This window comes from Falco biarmicus, chromosome 7 (genome assembly GCF_023638135.1).
Source record: "Falco biarmicus isolate bFalBia1 chromosome 7, bFalBia1.pri, whole genome shotgun sequence".
Classification (NCBI taxonomy): Eukaryota; Metazoa; Chordata; class Aves; order Falconiformes; family Falconidae; genus Falco; species Falco biarmicus.
This window is the reverse complement of record NC_079294.1, coordinates 71750436-71772128: the sequence shown is the minus strand read 5'-3', so window position 1 is coordinate 71772128 and position 21693 is coordinate 71750436. Positions and strand designations below refer to the sequence as shown.

The 21693-nt window shown below is 54.6% G+C and overlaps 1 protein-coding gene across 1 annotated transcript; it reads right to left on the bottom strand.

Moving 5' to 3' along the window:
* Positions 1 to 1592: 1592 nt before the first annotated feature.
* Positions 1593 to 14155, bottom strand: INSYN1 (inhibitory synaptic factor 1). Its single transcript, XM_056347790.1, is given in 5 exon segments — positions 1593 to 2341; positions 2343 to 2446; positions 12167 to 12907; positions 13225 to 13386; positions 13981 to 14155. Coding segments are annotated over 3 exon segments (882 nt in total). The 5' UTR covers positions 12350 to 12907; positions 13225 to 13386; positions 13981 to 14155; the 3' UTR covers positions 1593 to 1746.
* Between the last annotated feature and the right edge of the window lie 7538 nt (positions 14156 to 21693).

The following is a 21693-nucleotide window of genomic DNA, read 5'->3' as shown; positions in this document are numbered from 1 at the left end:
AAGCTCATAAAAATAAATAATAACCAGCTGTTGACATGCAGGGTAATGGAGGGAGTGGAGAGGAGTTGTCCCATCCCACATCCCTCAGTGCTGGTACTGGGTGAGTCTGGCTGCCCCCTCTTTGGGATGTGGGATGGGGACATCCCATCCCTTGTGAAAAACCAGGGGTTGGTGCTCCCCTTGGGGTCCCAGCCTTGGGGTAGGGAGAGATGCAGAGGAAGATGATGCATCAGCATCATCAACACCATCTTCCCCCCCCATAGTCCCTTCTGCAGAGCTCTTCCTTCTCCCAGCTTTGTCCAGAGCTGGGTTATCGCAGTGGGGACCCGGATGGATGCTGTCTGGATCAGAAGCACTGAACCCTCCCAGGCTCTGCACATGGTGGAATCCTACGCTGATCACCCAGGTGATGCCATGTCCCTTGGGTCCTAAAAACTAAAAAAAAAAAAAAAAAAAAAAAAAAAAAAAAAAAAAAAAAAAGTAATTCACCCATGATTTGGGTGAAAGACTTTTCTCCTACTATGATTTGGGTTGGATTCAGAGTGTTTTGATCACTGCCACTTCCTCTTTGGTGGGCATTTTTCATGAGCATCCCTTGCCCATGGTAGTGATGCTGGGAGGCAGCAAGGGTCCTGCCTCCGGGCAGGCACTCAGGGTGACTGTGGGAAAAGGCTTGAAACAGAGCATCTCTGACCTGGATTGAAAATAAAGGAGTCAAGGCGGTGTTGTTTGGCTGCCAGGCTTGGAAAAACACACTGTCATGCCAGGGATGCTTGGGGGCTGGCGGTGCAAATGCATCTCTGTGGGAAGAAAAGCCGATGGGGAGGACACAGGGGTGTTTGCCTCCAGGACCAGGTGCTGCACCAACCCCTTTGGATGCTGAAGGCTTCGGCAAAACCTGGAAGCTGCAAAAATGCCAAGGGTGGATTTGGAGGTTCAGATTCCTTAATTTTTTTTTACACCCAAATCGGGGCTGAGGCTTTTGAAATGCAAAACCAGATGTGGGTACCTACAGAAAAGCTGGAGACATTTCCTGCATCATTTTAAGGTGATTGCAAGACTTGGAGGTCACTAATGTTTCCCCTGGACCTGGTATAAAGGTTGGAAACTGGGGGGTGGGAGCAGGTCCCCACCCCAGCTCCTTGGCACTGGTGTGCTTTGGCTCCCTCCAAGCCCCTCTCCAGCCCTCAGGGGCCACATGCTGGCCAAGGGAGTGACAATCCTGGTGACATCCCCGCTCCACTCAGACATCAGATATGACAAACCAGATCACACCAGATCTTTTTAAGCCAAACAGGAATCAAATGTCCCAGGGAGGGACATTTGTCCTGTCTGGTCCAGCCACCTCCCCTCTCCAGCATCCCCATGTCCCCATCCATCTCCCAGCCACAACCTCAGAGGCACTGGTTCTCCCCTTCATATAGGCTTCCCTCTATTGGTACATATATACATATAATATATATATGTTATTATTATTTCTCCATGATGGACGGTTTATTGATCTGAAGCGTCTGTCCACAAAAAAAAAAAAAAAAAAAAAACCAGTTTAAAATTCCCTGAGCCTCAAAAATGACGGGTAGGTAGTTCGGACATTTGTCTTCTTGCCACCTTTTCATGTTGATTTTATTATTAGTATTGATTTATTTAAATATATATTTATATATATTTATATATTTTCTTTTCTGTCCCTCCCCAGGAATCCCCCCATCCACCCACCCTCCCCAAATCCGTGTGGTGGAGCCAGCGTCAGTTTTTATTTTTAATTTTCTGCTTGGCCGGGATATAAGGCAGCACCGTCTGGGTGCTTTTATCGGCTACGGTCTGGGTGCTGCTGTTCCTCATCAGCCGCCGTGCTGGGGGTCCGCCCCCGCCCCCCCCACCGCCACTCATGGAAGGATGCTTTGAGGGTGGCCCCGCCAGCACCTTACGCCCGGGCTCCTCAGGGCCATCATCCCCGGGGGATGCCGTGCTGTCACCGTCCCGGTCGTCATCGCAGCACAGAGCGTGGTAAAGCACCTTGTCGCTGAACCGGACCCGTTCCCGCGTGCCAGCCGGCCGGTGATGTGAGACCTTCTGGCTGGCCGGCGTGCTGAAGGCTTCCTCGCTGGATGAATCCGGGGTCCCCCCTCCCCGGGGACCGTTGGTGATGGGGATCCCCCCGTTCATCAGCCGGTAATCCAGCTGGCGAGCTGGTGGGGGCTGCGGCTGCGGCCGGTGGGGCTCGGGACCATCGCCTGGGTCGGAGGGGGTGGAAGCATCCAGGAAGGAGCAGAATTCCCAGCTGTCGGAGAGGATGTCGGAGGTGGTGAAATCGAGGGGTCCCAGCTCAAAGGTGCCCCCCCCCCTTCTCGCTGCTGGAGGTGCTGCTGGCCGTTGCCGTTGTCCAGTCGTCCGGCTCCAGCTCGAACTCGAAGTCGGAGGTCAGCCGGTCGATCTGGCTCACCACCTGCGGGCAGACGGATGGATGGACGGGCAGAGGAGCTGCTGGGCAGGGCTCTCCTGCTTTTGCTCCGCAATAACACCACATCCCTAAATAACTGCCACTTCCCCCAGCACTACCAGTGTGATGAGCTGGGAGGGCTCGGCTCAACGGAACTGCTCTGGCAGCCCCTTGGCAGGGGCAAAAGCCCACCCGGCGGCACGGCACCCACAGGTCCCAAGCAGGTGGTGAAGCCTTGGGTGCCCCTGGGTGCTCGATGCAGCAGGATGGGCCTTCCCCAGGGTGGCCCTGGGGTCTGCCTTGTCCCCTGGGGCCATGAATGCCACCCCAAATCCCCATGCACATGGTGTCCTTTGGTCCCTTGCACTTGGCCATGGGGACCCACCATCAACCGCCACCTCCTCCCCCTGGAAAAGGCAGCTCCACAGGTGGGTAAACTGAGGCAGGGGGTGGAAAATGTCCCGTGGTCATGGGACAAACTACACAAGCAGGTGCAGGGTCTGTGGGGACATCTTTGCCCTGACTGGGATGCTGATGGGCTTGGTCCCCAATCCTTCATCTCCTCCAAAGTGTTGAGTATGTCAAGACCCGGGGTGGCTTGGGGACAGGGTCATGGCCCCGGCACACTGCAGGGGATGGACACCACATGGAGCATGAATAAAACAAGCCCTTAAAAAAGTTAAAAATAAGAAATGTAATGTCCTAGCTGATGTTCAAGCCACTGGCAGGGGTGGAAGGAAGGGAGGAAGGGTCTCCTTCCTCCTATGTTCTACTTCTAATGACCTTGCTGAGGTTTCAGATCCAAGAGGCTCATCACCCACCTTCAAGTCTTTAATCCCATCCAGCAAAACAGCTGCCCAGCACCAAGCACAGCACTAATCCTGCCCAGGGTACCCCAATCCCACCCAAGCACCCATTGCTGTGGCATCCAGCTGGAGTCATCACTGTTTCCCTGTGGTATTTCTTGGCTGATGTTTCTGCGTGTATATACGTGTGCGGGGGTGTGTGTGGCTTTATTTTATGTGGGAGGCAGAGCACGATGCAAAAATTCAACTCCGCAGCAGTTGGAAGTGTGTATTTTTGGCAGGGTTGCTGGCTTGCCTCCCCCCCTCTCTGGGGGAGCTGGCAGAGGGCCTGACCGGCCCCGGTGCTGCCAAGCAGGAGGTGGGCAGCGGCAGACACGGGGCGGGGGGGGGCTATGGGGAACCCCTCAATACCCCTTGTACAACTGATGCATTTTGTGCCACTCCCCCCCGCCTCAGCATGGGCATCTGTGGCCATGGGTGCCTGTGGCACCCCGGGGCTGTGTCCTTTCCACCTCCCCCTGGCCCCCGCATCCTGCACATAGAGCATTTGGGAGCAAAAATCTCCCCTTTGCTTGTTTTTTTCCAGGTGGTTTTTCCATGCATAAGTGGTTTTTCCTGGTTATTTTTCATTATTGCCATTTTCTACCTGTTTTTCCTTCCACTGCTCTTCCACATGTCCTTTCCTCGTGGAAATCGGCCACAAATTTCCCAAAACGAGGGAGAGAAGAAAAATCAATGGGCAACATCCTGCCAGACATGTTTCCTTCCCTTCTCCTCATGCCACTGGAAAGACCTGCCATATCTCCACCAGTCCCACGGGTCATCAACGGGTGCTGGACCTCCTCAGCCACCGAGCATAATTAAGCACGGCACTTCTCTGTCATTTTTATGCTGCTGTTATTCTAGAACTCCATTTTTTTGAGTTCCATTTTGTTGGGGGAAACTGAGTCCTCAGGCCCGGACACCTCATCCCATCCTTATGGGGTGACCGAGGGGGGGCACTTCAAAGCTGCTGTCACGGTGCTAGGTTGCCCTTGGTCTCTGCATCCCTTTGCTGGATGCTGGTGTGCAGAGGTGTGGGTCACCGCTATAAATCACTAAAGGCACCATAAACTAGAGCTCAGCAGAGCAGGCTCCTCACAAAGCCCTTGTGGGTGAGGACGCGTGGGCAGAGTTAAGGGTAATTTAGTGTGTCTGGGCATCTGAAACCAGGAGCCCGCGGGGATGATTATGCTGCCAGCAGCCAAAGTTGCTCTGTTACATTCTGCTGTCCTAATTTTAATAAAATTCCCATATCCAAGCTCCAAATTTCACTTCTTTGACAACCCTGCCCATCCAGCTCTCCTGCCAAGCTCCTGAGGAGACAACACCAAGGATGAGGGACCCCAACCCCCACTTGCTTGTTGAGGGGGTTCCAGCCACGGGCACTCAGCACCCTCCTTTTTAAATCAGCTGCAGATCCCTGTGGGACATCTCCAGGCTCTGGCTGCAGACAGGACCATTTCTTGGGCCACCAAATGCTGTGTGACAACTTGGGGACAATCAGGATGGGCAACTCTGGAGGACAAAATAGTGTCACCTCCATGGGGGCACAACTCCAAGGGGCACAGGGGTCTGATGGGATTTGGGTGAGGGTGGTGGGGTTGGATGTGCACACTTGCTGCCCAATGCAAACATGGAGCAGAGCAACCAGGGACACCTGTGAATGAGGAGACCCTTTCTGAGATGGGACCAGATCGTGTCACCAGGAAAATGCAGGTGGAAGGGCTGGGGATTGCTGCCCAGGAGCATGTTGGACACGTTAACTACAAAAAACAACTTTCCAGAGAAAAAGAGCTGAATGAGAAACGAGTGCTCCCACCATCAGACCTGAGCAGACAGGGATGGACACTAATACAGCTTAACAGCCCTGATCAGCCCCACCTGGGACCCCCCACCCCACCCATGGCCCAGGAGCCCATATCAGCTCAGTCCTGAGATGCAAGCTGCTTTCTGAGTTGTGCTGCCTGACAGTGTGTCCCTAGCTCCATGCGGTGCCCCCCCCCGGGCTGTTTGTCTCTGGATGGACCCCTTGAAGCCCAGCTCTGGTCCTGCTTGCAGGATAGACCTTGTGCCTACGTTGTGTCCCTGTCTCCTGGAGGGACTTTGGGTCCCCAGAGGAGTGCCAGGGATGGTGAGCTGGGCGCTTCTCACCTCAGGCAGCAGAAGGCAATGGGCTTTGCCTAAGCTCCTTGCCCATGATCTCCTGCTTATTGCTCCTGCTTCTCTGCCCACGTGAGGCCTCCAGGGAGGGTGGGCAGGGACCCATCCATCCTTTGAGCTTTGGCTTTGAAGGGTGCAGAAGGTGAGCTGGAAGCATCTGCATCAGCATCCGTGAGAAAGTCTTGAAATTAGAAAAAATGCTTTTGTCTGCTCCTAATGCACCACCAGACACCCCCTCCCCCCCACTTTTTCTTTTTTTCTTTTTTTTTTTTTCTTTCTTTGGCTGGGGAGAAAGGGCGGAACTCAAGGAAAAGAGGAAAAAATAAGATGTGAGCTCTTCTTTCTCAGTGACAAGAAAGAATTAGGGAAAAGGGTAGGAAAAGAGCTGTCTTTGGGAAACACCCGGCTATTATTATTTTTTAATAAGGCAGCAAATGATTCTGCTGAAACCCTCAGCTAAAATGAGATCACCTCTGTTTTCACAAAGGCTCGGTGATTACAGCACAGGGTTCAGGGCCAGCATTTCCCTGGCCTTCAAGTTGGGTCTCTGTCACCCAGGGTCCCTGCTCTTCTTCTCCCTCATCCTCATTAAAGGGACCTGCTGCAGTTTGGGCTTGCTTGGTGCCAGCAGGAGGCACATCCCCATCCCGGTCCTCGTCCCCATCGCAGCACATGGGGATTAGTGTCACATCAGCGGTGGCTCCCTCCGGGCTATTTTTAGGAATGCTTTCTATTTTAAACGGGTGGTGGTGGTGCGGGGGGATGATGGGGTGTTAAATACCTATGTGACATTTGGTACCCGCTGAGGATTTCAATGTAAAGTAGGATTTGGACTTTTTTCTTTCCCGAGGCAGGTTGTCAAAGCTTTTTTTAGCTGAGGCCATCACTGCTGGCAGAGGGAGCCGGGGTAAGAGTGGGAGGGATGGACCAGACCTGGGATCGGGTGGTGTGGGGTGATGCTGCCATCATCATTCCCATGAACTGGGGATGGCTCTGTCCCTCTATAAGCAGGTGAGGAGGGTTGGGGTGTCCTCAGCATGTGCTGGAGGTGCCACAGGGGTGACCAAGAGAGGACGTGTCCCCATCCTCCCTCACCTTTAGGTCTGACCCTGGTGCGAAGAGCCACCTTTTTGGTGACAGCAGAGCATCACTGCTCAAACCAGGAATACCTGGCAGCAGGGAAACAGGGAGCAAAAATAATTCCCCTTGACCTCGTGTGGGGTGTCACTGAGGGGCCTCATCCTGCTGTGCCCAGGTGCCCTGAAAGCAAGTGCTGGGTGGCCAAGGGTTCTCAGCTCTTGCCTGAAGGGATGAGCTTTGAGCAGCCAGTGGATGAACTGAAGTGATGCAGTGGGATGGGCCCACATCCACGTGGGCACTGAGCAAGGATGTGCTAAACCACGGTACTGACCAGTTCACCCCCACCTGAAAAACCAGCTCCCACCATTCAGCCCAGCTGGGAGTGCTGGGTGCTCCCCTTGCTCCGCAGATGGTCACCCACACCCGTGGAGTTTGCTGGCAGCCAGAAGCTTTTCAGATAAAAGCCTGGGTGCCCCAAATTAGATGTTTACCTCCCCAGCTAAGGCAGATGTTGAACATCTGGAACATCGTTGTTTTTTAATGAGATTTTTGGTTATTGGCTGCAAATGAAGCACCGAGATCCCTGGCTCCGGGTTGGGATTGGTGGCTCCAGATTCCACATTTTGGCCATGCTGTTTCCTATCGAGGAGTGAAACCTCCTGGAAGCTCGAGAAGATGCTGGAGAGGCGAAGGATGGGGACATCAAAGGCTTCGTGGCCAGTAATTGGTAATGCATATTCCCGAGGCTGGGGAAGGAGCTGGAAGATGCTGGGATCAAAGTGGTGCAATCTAACAGCCCCTTCATCCCAGCGCGGCCTTTGAAGCAGATGGGCGAAGCGGATCGGTGCTCGGGGCAGGTACTGTTGGGTGAAGGGGGGGCCGAGGGGGGGAAGATCAAAGTGGGGGGATGGGGCACTGCGCTGCCTAGGGTTGTCTTTGCCTCAATGTTGGAGGGAAACCAGTGTGTGTCCCCTCAGCTGCCCTCCTGCAAGATGCAACTGTTTTCTCCACCCAGAGCCAAACATCTCATCCCCAGCCGGGTTGGGAGAAGAGTGAGGATTTTCGTGCATCCTCCCCAGACCCGACATTCCCTCAGCTGCTGGCTGGATCCCCAGCGCCCCGCTGCGCACCTGCAGCAGCACATGTTGGGGTCCAGGGATTTTCCCATGTTAGGCAGCTGCTGGATCTGACCCGCCTGGCCCTGCGCTGTGCTTTGCTACCAGCTCATGCACGGAGGGGATGTGCAACGGGACCATGTAGCCCATGCAAAAAATCCCCAACCCTATTCCCAAAGCATCAAATCATCCCGAAGGCATTTGACACCATTTCCTTGAACATCAGTTCCTCCCTCCATGGGGGAAAAGAGCCACCCCACGACCCCACAGCCAAACACTCCGGGAGCAGGGACCTTCCTGCATCTCCCAAACCATTTCCCAGCACAGGCAAGGTGAGTAAATATTTAATAAGGAATAAATGATTAATTAGAGCTTGCAAAGTGAAGCTGGGTTACAGGGGCCTCTCTTCCCTGAGCTGATGCTTATAAATGAGCGTGCCGTGGATCTCGGGATCATTTGCTAGATCATCAGCTGCTAAATAGTTCAAAATCATCGCACAGATCTCTAAAACATGTTATTATTAGAATAATAAGCTGCCTTCTCGCCGTGAACTTTCCCAAGCGTTCCCAGCTAATCACCTATTGATTACAACATTATTAAGGTATTTATAATCATAAAGGATTGCAGGGAGGATTTTATTCCTGCCTAAGGCTTGGAGGGGACCCCTCGGTGCTGCTTCCCTTGGTGGTGGGACCCCACTGCTCCCATGTCAGGAAATGCAGGGGCGATAGGACCCTTCCCGTGGGATTTTGGAGGGTTTGCACATAGGGACACTTGCACAGATACTTGTGTTTGTTTCCCACCTCCGAATATAACCCATGGATGGTTTCTGACCCCCAGCACTAATCCCACACAAGGTTGGGAAGGAGCTCAGCCTTGCAGTGAGATGGCCAAGATCTCCTGGGGTATTTTCTTCCCTGTGGCATTATCCTTATCCCTGGGAAGAGGGCAGGGTTGGCAGGAGGCGCGTGGGAGGGCAGGCAGCGTGGCAAGCGCTTGGCGGAAGCGCCTTCCCTGCCTACCTCCTGCCTGATTTCTACTTCCAGTGTGTGATTTCAATCAAAGATTTTAATAATCATTTTCCCCTCACATAATACAGCCCTGTCTTGGAGTGCTGGGGAATAATTATATACACAAAAGGGAAAGAGGGAGGGAGGGAGAGTGGGAGCAGAGAAACTGGTAAAACAGCATCCTGAATCAAACGGACATCTGGAATGACAGCCTTCAGGTGGGAACTGCTCCAGGGAGCCAGGGATGGAGCCTGAACCAGGGTCTGCTCCCATGTCACATCCCCAGGGATGGGCCAGCAGAGCTGGAATGCCCTGGGGTCCCCCACTGAAACCACCCCCCTGAGCATCCTGCAATCCCGGCTGAGTCAGGGACTCAAAATCTCTGCTGGAGCAGGGACAACATGGAGAGAAAAGCCTTATGTGAGCTAGAGCCGGCTGTGCTTGGAGCTGGTGACTGGTTTTGGAGCAGGAATGATCCCTGGGTGAAAGCCCTTGTGCCTGCACAGGGATTTTGATGGCTTTGGGGGTTATTTTTGTCAGGGTGGTTATAACCTGTCTCCTTCTTCCAGATCTGTAAAGTCTCAGTACCCAGCTCCTCTTGCAAGCAGAACCTGGAAGGAGCAGGTCCAGCATCACCCAGTGCCCTCCAGCATTATCCTGTGAAGGTCTTCCAGCTCCATGGGTGTGTTTGACACAGCAGGATCGGGCCCACCACTGTCCTCCCTGAGCACATCCAACCTCATGCCGCAACCCACTGGCAAAGCCCCAAGCAGAGGAGACGGCCGCAGGGATGGACATTTCCAAAGCCCCCGTGGTGGCTCCACTGGAGAATACACCAACGTCACAAGTGCCAGGGCCCTGGTGGCACTGAAGGGCATCAATGGCCCCAAGCAGCCCCACCTCGTACCCCCACCCATGATCCCACCTAAGCTCGGGGCCGTCAGTCCCTGCCTAGGGCTGCCTGAGCCAGCCTTGTCCCCATGTCCCAGCCCGCACTTCCAGCCAAGGAAAAGCACCACCACGTGCAAGGCAGACTGCCACAAGGGATTATTTTTTTTACTTCTCTTTCACCGATATCCTAAAGCTTACGATTTGCCAGCCTGGTGTCTGCTACATTCTTTTCCGGGTGGGTTTGAAAGAGAGTTATGCATAACGTGCTCCCATCGAGCTTGCTCTGAGGGGTCCAGAGGACAAGGAGTTGAATTTGCAAAGCCTCTAACACCCAACGTCCCTGGTTTGGGGAAAACTGGACCTCTCTTTCTTTGGAGTCTCTGGAGCCTAGTTTAGCCCGGTTGGAGCAGCATTTTAGCTCTGGAGCCTGCTCTTGTACTGAGTTCTACACCGTTTTGTATAAATTCAACTAATTGCTGCAAAGTTAGACGGGTATGTTGTAGGAGTTGTTGAGAAGGGTCGAAGTTTAGGACCCAGCTGACGGTGGGGGTCTCATGGGGCATGGACTCCCTCCCTGGCACAAGAGCAGGGTCTCCCTAGGGTGAGGGGCAGAGGATGGGTGTCCTCTGGCCACCCTCTGCTCCTCAAGGCACAGGGTCCTGCTGTGCCCAGCTCAGCCCTTCCACCTTCCAAAGTTATTACTCCTCTTTTGAACCTGCTTCCCAAAACCCGTCCCCAGGGAATGCCAGGAGCCCTTTACCCCTCCCCTGTGCCCTCAGGCCACTTGCTCCTCTTCTCTGCTCTGAGACACACTGGTAGAGCTTGACTTGGGCAGCTTACCAAGGATGCTGCAGGGATGCTCAAGGTCCTTCTGGCCTCAAGAGCTGGACCTGGACAGGGACCTTGTAGAGCCACCTGAAGCTTGCTGGAAAGAACAACCCAGCCTTCTCTGTGAAACGGTCAGAGATTTACCCCATCCCAGTCCTCCTTATCCCTCCACATCCTCGGCAGAAGGGATGCTCGTAGTGGTCCCACCTGGCCTTAAATCCATGGGCCCAATAAAGGGGGACAATTGCCATCATCCTCATTTTAAAGCCCTCTTTAGGCTCCTGGAGGAGCACGAAGTGATCTTGGGCTAAACGGAAAATAGCTCTGCCTCCTGATTATTACCATTATGACTATTTAATCCAGCAGAGATTTTTCAAAGGGGTTTTGGGCTCCCCCATTGGCGTTGCAGGAATCGGGGGGGGCTTTTTGCTTTGGGTGGCCAGGTTTGTTTTCTGCTGCAGGAAAGACCGGCAAGGCCATGAGAGAAAGGAAAATCTCTAGGGATGCCACCATCAGGTTGCGCCCTTGCGGGAACCCAGTGGGGCAGTGTGGCAGGACGTGGCATCTGCCTGGTGCTGGCTTTCCCGGTGGGATGGCCCCCCTAAAATCTCCCAGATAGAGCAGAGCCATCCCAAAGGAGGACACAGCATCCCAAGGGATGCTTCAGGCTAGAAGATGTCACCTCCCTGACCACTGCCGTGTCTGCACTGAGGATGACGTTGGTCCCCCTGCATCAGCACTCTCGGCAGGCAAATGTCACCGACCCATGCGGAGCTGCTCCATGGTGGCCCCGTGGCAAAACCTCCGCTGAATTCTGCCCTTCCTGGGGGCAGACAAGGTTTCACGTGGCTCTGGATAGAACTCCATGCTCAGCTCAGGCCACGGAAAGGACGCAAATGCCCTCCTGCCCTATTGCAAAAGCGAGCTGCCGCACTGCACTCAAGGCAACCATGCTCTTCCCACCCATCACTTCTCCCACCACCTGCAGAGATGTCCTAAATTACCAGCCCCAGCCAGGTTCCCTTGCCCCCTACCTTGGAGATGTGTGGCCCAAACACTTGAGTCACAGAGATATTAAATTCCCCACCAAACCAACTCTGCCATCCTCTGCACTGGAACGAAACTCCAACCACACTTTATATGTGTGTATATAAATATATACTTTTTTTTTTTTTTTTTTCCAGGAGTAATGGACCCTGACAGCCAGGCTATGGGACAGCCAGTCGCTTTGGCCCCCTCTGCACCATGTGGACCCCCCTCCTTATCACACCCAAGGCTGATGCCATATTTTCGATGCTCTCTGCAATGCCAGAGGAACCCACCATCCCCTTTCCATCCACCCCTCTTGTTTGAAAGGGGCCTGAAAAACAGTCCCAAGCCCACCAAAGGAGAGCAGAGCTGACTGTGGCATGGTGCCCATGGCACCAGTTCCCCCAGCCCCAGTGTGTGATCCCATGGTGCTTCTCCCACCACCAGCACCCACAGGGACGATGCCTCGGCCGGTCCCCCTGACCCCAAGCAAACCCTGGTGTCAAGGTCAAGAGCAATTTTGCAAACCATGTCTATGTTTTTCTCCCCTTTCTTTTTGAAAATCCTATTGCATATCAGCTGGGCTCTGCCACCCCAAGTCCCTCCTGGAGCTGATGGGTTGCGGGTGCTGAGCTGGCTCTGCTCCTCCAGCCTGGCCGTGGAGGCAGGAACCAGGCAGAGGGACAGGGACAGGGCACCCCACTCTGGGGCCAGCAGCTACCACGACCCGCGCAGGGATGCGATGGTCCCCCAGGGCTTTCCTACCTCCCGAAGCTCCTTGGCCACCTCCTTGAGCTCCTGTAAGATGCCTTCCAGTTGCCCGATCACCATTTTCATCCGACTCCGGATCCTTTCCCTTTCACAATTACTCTTGCTGCTGCTACAATTGCTGCTGCTGCTGCTGGGGTGGTCACTGGGCTGCCTGTCCTGGCAGGTCCGGGAGTCCATCCTTCCCTACCGGCCTCGGTTCCCGGCCCCAACAGCTCTGTCCATCCTGCTCCCCTCTAGCCGGGTGGCCTGGCGTCCACGCAGCCCCTCTCGGCTGGGGAGCTTTCAACATCTTAACGTTCCCCTGCCTCCAAGAAAGTCCCAGCCACACGCTTGCCTCCCTGCAAGGTCGGGGGGCTCTGGTTCGGAGCGGGGAGCAGGGTTGGGATGCAGCATGCGGAGCTGGGAGTGCTGCAAAGAGGGCTTAGCCAGTGGCAGTGGGGAGATGTGGGGTGGCCATGGGGTGAGCGAAGGAGGCGAGTGCTGCCTGGTCAAGCCAGCAGGAGGAGGAGGAGGAGGAAGAGTCCCTTGGATGTCCCAGGAAGATAAAATCCAGCAGGTCACGCCTTGCCTGCTCCCCAGTGCTGGGGAGGGGTACACGGGGCTGGATGTCCCCAGGGTGTGATGCTGCCCCCCACGTCGGGCCCTCACTCTGGGGTCACCAGCTCCAGCGTTGGGTGGTGGGGGTGGGTGTCTCCCAGCTGGCCACAGGTGTCCTGAGGAGCCCAGAGTCCCCTCCTGCAAGGACAGACAGACAGGCAATGTGACAGTGCCATCCCTTCTGGAGCCAGAAAGCTGGGGTGGGCTCTGCCCACTCCTGCCTTGCCTTGATCTCAACCCCAGCATGAAGACAAGCCCCCAGGTACCCCCACAGTGCTCCCCCCCAGTTGAGGGGGGGGAGGATGGAGCCTGGCACTGTTCCTGGCACCCCCCTCTTTTCTCTCCCACCCCCCCCCCCCCAGTTTGAGACCTGGAGACTGGGCACAGTGGGGTCTCACCGAGCCAGATGGGTGGATAGGTGACAGCCAGGGAGCCGTGGCGGCTCAGGAACTTACCGTCACGATCCAGACCCCCCTTGGCTTCACTCCAAGCTCTTCCTTGTCCTTTTTTTTCCCTTCTTCTTTTCTTACTTCCTCCCCCTCCTCCTCCTCCTCTTCCTCCTCCCTCAGGGTTTTGTGTGGCACAAGAGGAGTCCGGGGGCCACTTTCCTTCGGTCGCTGTTGGAAGGGGTGAGACGTTACCAGAGGTGACAGCTTGCCATGGATGGGGGACACGTCCCGGGGGGACTCCTCTGCTTTGAGGGGGGGTCAGGCAGCCTCTTCCCCCCGCAGGGGCCTTCCCACAGCCATCCTCCTCCCGGGCTCAAGCCCCAACCCCGCCTTGGCCCAGGAGGGGGAAAAACCCACCTTGCCCCCAAATGCCCCCCCCATCTTTCCGCGAGGGGGGGGCAAACAGCACGGGTGGAGGCGGAATGTGGCTGGGGGGGCGCATCCCCTCAGCTCAGGGGTGCGCACAGGGAGGGGGGGTCCTGGCATGCTTACATTTCCATCCCCGGTACCCGCATCCTCCATCCCCGCTGCTCGCATCCTTCATCCCTGGTACCCGCATCCTCCGGGGCACCGGGGATGGAGGATGTCGGTACCCGCATCTTCCATCCCCGCTCCCCGCACCCTCCCTCCCGGCTGCTCGCATCCTCCCTCCCCGGTGCCCGCATCACCCCCTCCTCCTCCTCCTCCTCCCCCCTCCTCCCTCCTCCCCGGTGCCCCCGCTGCCCGCACCCCCGCAGCCTCCCCCGTGCCCCCGGGACCGACCGGCGGCAGCGGTGCGGGCTCAGGGCCGGCCGCCCCCTGGGCGCCGGGCGGGCGGAGCGGGGCGGGGGGCGCCCGGCGCCCCGGGCAGAGCCATGGGGCGGGCGGAGCGGCGGTGGGCGCCGGCCCCCGGCCCCGGCCGCAGCCTCCCCGCTCCCCGCGGCTCCCGGCTCGGCTCGCCCCGGCGGCTGCTGTGTCAGAGAAAGGGGCCGAGCCTCCGCCGGGCGGGGGGGGCTTAAAGGGGCCGGGAGCCCCTTTGCACGGCGCGGAGCGGGGAGGGGGCAGCGCCGAGGGAAACTGAGGCAGCGCCGGGGGGGGAGGGGCTTGCCTGGGGGGGTGTCTCTGCCTCAGTTTCCCCAATCTCCCCCACAAAAAAATAATAGCCTTATTAAGGCTGGTCCCTTCCCAACGCAGAAGCCCCTCCCGGTCCTGGGGGTCATATCTGGGGCCAGTTCCTGCAGGATCTGTCACAAGGCACCGGCACCCGGGGTGCAGCAGCAGCACCTCAGCAAAGGGCCCTGCTGCAGGACCTGCCTGGGCAGTAGGAAAACAGTAGCCACGGCCTGTACGTGCTTGTGTGTGGTGGGGGGCTGCTCTGGGGGCCCCCCAACACGGGGAGGCAATGGGCCGGCAGCAGGGATGCAGCGTGGGGCTGTCAGCGCTGGGAACAAGGAGGAATTCTTGTCCCAGGGTTGAACCGTGACGATAGGTGGCAATCCCAGGTCTGCAGGAGATGAGGTGGCATGTGCGGCGTGTGCGGCGTGTGCGCATACGTGTCAGTTATTGCCTCCTACCGGGTGTGTTCAAAAGTGCTGAACACACTTCTTGGCATGGACCTGAACTGACTCATCCTTAAGTGAGCAGCTTGTCATGAGGTGATGTTTTGGGGGCTCTTCTGCTTCTCGCGGAACAGTCGGGTTGGGGTTCAGCGGTGGATCCTGGGGATGGCAGGAGCGCCGGGGCGTGTGGCAGACACTGGCGAGCAACCCCGCCGTGCACAGCTTTATTGCAAGGATATTTTCCAGGGTAACCGTATGGCTGGTGGGATGTTTTCAGCAGGAACCTGCTCCATGCAATAATTCGCACCCGAAGCTCAGCTGGTGACAACGTGGCCACCTGGGTTCCCGACAGCCACGGCACTCTCTCCTCTGCTCCCAGGCTCTGATTTCCTCTGATAGCAGGTTAATGCCAGCTCCTGCTCTGCCTCTGCCATTAAGCAGGCAGAGCCGAAAATCATCAGGGAGCTTAGGACAGTAATTTGGGGAAAGAGTGGAGGTGGTAAAACTGAGATGGAGGTGCTGCTCCTGGGAAATCCACCTTGGACCAGTGATGCGGTTTCGTCTCCGAACACGCGCAGTGGATCTGGCGTGGAAAGGTGATAAAAGATTTTGAATTATTTTGGCCAGAGGAGGACCTGAATAAACTACAGTGGGGGATCAAATGAGTGGCCAAGACAAGATGTGGGCTGAGGAGGAAACACGCCCCATCCATGACCTGCTCTTCCCCTCTCCCACAAGAATCTGCTCGCCACCTCTGTGGTGGGTAACGGCAGCCCAGGGAGTTTTGGTCTGAGCCAGTTGGTAACAAATGCTCGCAAATACCCATTGCCAGCGCTGGAGAGCCCGACCTTGGGTGTCGGCACTGCCAAAAGCCTGTTTTGGAAAGTCTTGTCCATGACGGTGAAGCTAAGCAGCAGAAATGGCCCTGCAGGAACGTCCAAAGCTTCCATCATGAGGTGAGAGGCCCCAGCCATGTTTCCTATGACTTTCTGAAACCCTCTGGATGGTGTCTTGAGGGTGTGAAATAAAGGGGTGCCAGTCAGCTTTACCCTGAAAAGGGGACAGAAAGGCTCAGCCTTTACGAGACACACGAGAAGCCAAGCCTGCAGCACCCCTCACCCTTCGCCCCAGCTTACCTATGTTCCAACGCCCTGGATGGACATCCTCAGCTGGTCCTGTGCTGAGGGGTACCCCTGGCCCCGAGCCCCCCCCTCTATGGGCACAAGACAGTGGCTGTGGGGGGGGATGTCCATCTGTCCTGCCTGGGTCCTGCTGTGAAAGCCACCATGTTCTGGCTGCTGGTGGGCAACCTGGCGGCTGGTGGGTTCATCATTTCTGGAGGAAGACTAGAAACAGGGTGGTTTGGTATTTTTAAAATCTATTTTCTGTTTTTATCTGCTGTTTTGCAAAGCCTGAACTCTTCCCCATGAAGAACTCGGTGAAGGACAGTCTTCAACAGGAGCTTCCCCAAGGATGCTGCTTCCCACCTGCGCATCACAGCCCAGGTCTGGGGAGTCATGGAACACCCCGCTTTCAGCATCCATGTGACGGATCTGTGTTCCCCACCTCCCTTCCAGATCCTCTCCTATCCCATCCCACCTTCCTCAGGGTCTCCCAGAGGAGTTGGGGGGGATCCCCAAATGCTGCCTAGCTTTGGTACCCCACTGATGGAGGGCTGGGGTTTCCAGGCAGGAGAGACACGGCTGAAGTGTGATGGGGAGAGAGGAGCGGTTTTATTCCCACCTCCCTAATATCACTCCCTCCCTCATTCTGCAATCTTTATTTATGCTTTTCGTTAGATCTGATTTACTGGGGATTTTCCCATTCCAGCAGGAAAACTGCCGGGAGGGGATTTCTCTGCAAAGCTTTCAGGCTCACGGGCGTTTTATTTTCCAGGGTCGTGCCAGGCTGGTTCCTGCAGGGTGGCTCTTGGCTTGGCAAGGCTTAGCAGGGGACCCCCACAGCGGGGAGTCCCCTCCGTCCCCCTGAAATCTCCCGTCATGGCCCTGGGATGGAGCCGGTCCCCATTGTCATGCTGCTGGCAGGTGCCCTTCGCTGCCGAGCCCGCTGATGTATCGCTTCCCCGCCGTGACTCACTGGCACAGATCTAATTTCTAATTAAATAGCGATTCTTTTCAGAGCCATTTATTTCTGTTTCTTTTGTATTTTGATTGGAGTGTCAGTCAGTTTTTCACCAGTTTGTCAATTCCTCTTTCCCTGAAGATTAGCGAGGAGAGATGTGAGAATACAGAAATACATGTTAGCAGCGCCGAGCCCGGGAGCGCCTCGGGTCCCAGCCACCCTGAGAAAACCTGCAGAGAATACAGTAAGTAACTGAGAAGGAGAAAGAAAATAATCCCTGAGAAAGCCAGTTTAGAGCAATGTCTGAAGATCTGTTTTCTTCCCCATCTCCATCACCCTTCCCTGACCTGCGGACCCACAAGTCCCATCCTGCCACGTTCCTGGTGGCAGCAAATGGTGACTTCCAGAGGAAAGCCCACGGGATGCTCATGATGAAACATCCTTCTCCTGGATGGACTTTATCCTTGGGACATTTGAAACATGGGACTTGGAAATTCATCTGAGGTGCTCCAAAATGTGGTCCTTGATGCTCAGCTCATGGTCTGGGGGAGAATGGGGCTCCCTTCCCTGCTGGGGTCTCAGCCACCCAGGGCAAGGGCTGGGGTGAAATCAAAATCATCTCACTCAGTGATAATTAGGGATTTTTTGGTGAGATGGACCATAACAGGCTTTTTGGGGGGGCTTCAGTCTGTTGCCCGCCAGTAAAGCCTGGCAGCTCCAGTGCTGCCTGCTCTGCCTGGCGTTGGTGTTGCAGTTGGTACCCTCAGCACTTTGCTCCAGCTCAAAGTCATGTCATGGAGGGTCCAAATTCCCAGTGGCTACTGATCCCAGTGAGCAGAGCATCCTGATATTTCGAATCACAGCCTGGCCATGGTGAGGATAAGGAGCAGAAACTGTTGCTGGTGTTGAGCAGTGCTGGTTTTGCTCAGCCAGAGTGCTCAGGCCATGTGTTGAAGACAGGCAATTTTAGGTCAACTTGCAGCTCTTAAGTGGGTAGGAAGAAAAAAAGCCTATTAAAATGGAGCAACAGTGTAGGTGTGATCTGCAAAACCATCCAATTTGTTGGGAATGGGACATGGGAAAACCCACAACTGCTTTCCAAAGATGCTTTCAAAATGGGAAACTGCTCCTACCTTGAGAAAAAGGTTATATTTTAATGAACTTGTGTATCCTGATGGAAAATATGTACCCTATCACATGGGGCTGTTGGCCTGCATTATACTGACCCATCCAGCTCTTGAACAAAGCACTAGAGGAAGTCACCAACACAGCCCAAATAAACCTGAGGCACCCAGCCTCCCTCCCCAGGGCTTTTAGCCCAGCTACATCCCACCTGGGGAGGGTGGGACCATCATAGAAGGATTTAAGTGGCCTCAGCAGCCATCTACAGGGCTTTAGAGTAAGGGGGTTTCTTCTGGTTCTGAGGGTTTTGGCAAGGGGGGGATTGTCCCCATGTAAGCTGTGGAGGAGCTGGTACTGGTGAGCAGTGATTAACCCCAAAGTAGGGCTCTTCTCCCCAGGATTTGGCCCCTTGGGGTTTCTATCCTGATTTTCTAACCGTAGAGGCTGAGCTCTGGGCAGCTTGGAGGTGCTTTTAATGAAGCTTTTCTATGTTAAAGGGTTCCCTGTTGCTGCAAAGCTGGGATGGGGATGGATGTGGGATCCTCTCCATCACTAGGTCAGCTAAAAGCCCTGTAGAAACATTGCTCTTCTTTTTAATATTAGAAAACCTGGTTGTGGAGACAGGTCATCCCTATCGTTTCCATCTTGTTCTGGGATTTATTGGTTACTTGGATGGATGGAGCTAGGAGCATTGTTGCTTTAACAGCCAGTGGATCTGGATGTCTCTGGGTTCAGGCAGACGTATCTGATCCCCCGTAGCGGGGGAAATCAATGTGGCTTCATGCCCTTATTAATTTCTTGTCGGGGAAAGTGCGCCGGGCTTGCACTGAAGTATGAAATGAAGTAGGCAGGGAGTAGGGAGAGCAAATATTAGCGTTCTTAATGGCCTTTTGTTTTACTAGCAAAACCGCTATTAATCACCCCAGCGAGGGATGCCGAGCCTTCTCAGGGATAGCTCCTGTCTGCAAACAGCACTGGAAATGAGCAGGAGGGAGACCTCCCACCATCTGTGCTGGGGCTCGTGTGGGGAGTGAGCTTGGGGTCTTGCAGAGCTGGGGGTGCCAGCTTCCCCAAATAGGAAGCCTTAAAAATGCACATTTTTGGCTGTGCTAGAGAGGTAGAGGTGTCTGCTGGGGAGCATGGGGCTGAGAACCACTGGATGATGCCTCCTGCTGAGCTGGCAGGTGGCATCAATGCTCTGTGCCTCAGTTTCCCTTTGGTTTCTGTGTTTGGACTGAAAGTGCTCCAGGAGAGCACAGGAGATATCGAGAGGCTGGTGGGCAGCAGGCAGGTGGCACCAAGGACTGGGGTGAATAAAAGTTATTCTGGGCCTTAGCCTGGGCTCAGACTTGAGCCCCTGGAAAGCACCTGCTGAGATTAAGCGTTAAAGCATCTTTTTCTGCCATCCTGAGCTTGTACATGGCTGTCTCGTTTGAGTTTGGTATGCCATATTTTAAGTGGCAGTCTTTCATAAAGGCCAGTCAGAAGTGTGGCTCAGCAGGCTCTGGGCTCCTCTGGGGCTGCCCGGTGGGGAGGGCTGGGAGGTACCAGGGATGCAGCAAGGCTGGGCTTGGAGCAGCCCCAGCAGCAGCCAAGGGCTGTGGGCCAGTGCTGGAGCTCGACAGCAAAGCAGATTTTTCCAGCTGCTTTTCAAAAGAAACCTACCCAAATAAATGCTGAAAGGAAAAATAAGCCTTTCCCCAAAGCTTTGGAAGAGGGTTTTCCAGCTTCTCTTGCACTTTCCTTTCCCTTGGAGGGATGCAGCATCAGCAGTGATGTTCTGTGAATGAAATGCTGATTTGGCCCAAAACTGCATCTTTCCCCGCCCTCCATTTGACACCTGCCAGGACAATTACACCCGGGTAGTACAGTGCTGGGACAGGAGATGTCCTTGGGAGCTCTGGGCTTGGTCCTGTCCTTGGGGAGACCCTCTGCAAGGAGAATACCAAGCAGATGGACCTGACCCATGCCAAGGGGACCTTGTGCTAATCTCATTTCTGCATGTTGCAGAGTGCCTGCCTGCAGGATTAGGCCGACTCCTTGGGCTTCATTTACATTTTTAAAAGCCTTGTCCATGACCTTATCCAAGTCTCTGGCTCTCATCCGTCTTCTGTAGTTCTGTGGGGACCAAGTTGTGCTGGCGAGTGCTCAGAGATGCTCTGGCATGGCCAGGCTGGGGAGATGGCTGTAAATGGGAAGGATAAAATCAGTGGGATTTGGGATGTGCTGCCTTGTTGACTTTGAAGACCCCAAATGATTTAGGGGGTCTGGAAAAGCAAAGTTAGATTTGCAGGGCCAAGTCTGCAAGTGCCATCTGCACATCCCTTGGGACCAGCGGTCCTGGCAGAGCCCAGCCACAGCAATGCCTGTTGAGACAACTTGGATTTAAGGCTTTCCTGATGTTTCCTGATAACTTCAGCCCAGATCCCATTTGGTTCTTTGTTTGTTTGGATCATCGTGGTGCTGGGATGGGGAGACCACACCTCCAGCTGCTATATGTGACCATCACAAGGGCTGGATGTAATTACAGCATCTTTTCCTGCTAGGCTGGTACCTTGGTGTTAAATGTGAGAGCTGAGCCCTGGCAGGGGAAAGGTGACCTTGCTTATGTTGCATAGGAAGGTTTCCATTTCAAATTCTTCATGATTTATGGTGTGCAATGATAAATAATTAATCAGGGGGACCTCTGGCCCCAGAGGGCGGCAGTGCGGTGAATGGGCTGCTGCAGAACTGGCTGCGGGCACAGGGATGTGGCTGCTTCTGGGGCAGGACTTAGGATGGGGGAAAATGCTGCTCATTTTGGCCACCACCTCCTCCTTACTTCACTGATCAGAAGCTGCTGCTGCCTACTTAGAAATGTTAATATTAATGGAGTTGGTTACTGCTCCTGTCCCACCCAGCAGCTCCTGTCCTTGTGGCATCTGGTCCAGGAGGGTCTGAGCCATCCTGTGGTGTTCCAGTTGTGATTCACTGGTTAGATAAAACGGAAATTTCTATCAAAATTTCTTTCAAACTAAATCTTTTTTGCAATAGGAACGGAAAAGCACAATCACAGGGAGTTTCCAAATGCAAATCTCCTTTTCTGTGCAGCGGCTTGTTTAAATGCTGCAGCGAAATGGCGCTGGCATCCTCCAGGCACAAACAACTCTGAAACTTGGACAAAAGCATGGAAATTTGGGGGTTGCCAAGCATTCTGTGGGGGTTTTGGGCTGATTTTTTTTTTTCCTGGAAAACTTTGGCTGTCTCTGCTCCAGGGCCCTGCTTAGCATGGTGAATTTGCAAATGAAAATCCTTTAAGCTCAGTAACAAGGAAGGATTTTGTACCTTGGGGCTGGGTGAGTCCACTAATGTGATGTTATGAAAGGCTGTTAGAAACCCCAAATGTTACTTTCCTTGATAGCTTTTGGGGCTAGATGTATTAAATCTGCTGGGTTTCATGGCAGGATTAGTTAGTGGTAGACAGAACTGCCCGGCGGTGGAAAATCCATGTGATAACATGCTTTTTCATGTCATATCCCTTGATTGCTTTTGCCCAGGTAAACTTGGTAATTAAAAAAAAAAAAAAAAAGGCACGATATGCCCTGGCTGTGACTTAGCATGTGAGCTGGGTGCCGGACAAGGGCAGGGTGCCCAGCACAGCCTTATACAACAGAGAATCTTCCCTCTGCATGGGTGGCTTTAAAGACCAGGAACAGTTTAAACAAAAAAGCTCCAGCCCCATTTTCCTCCTTTC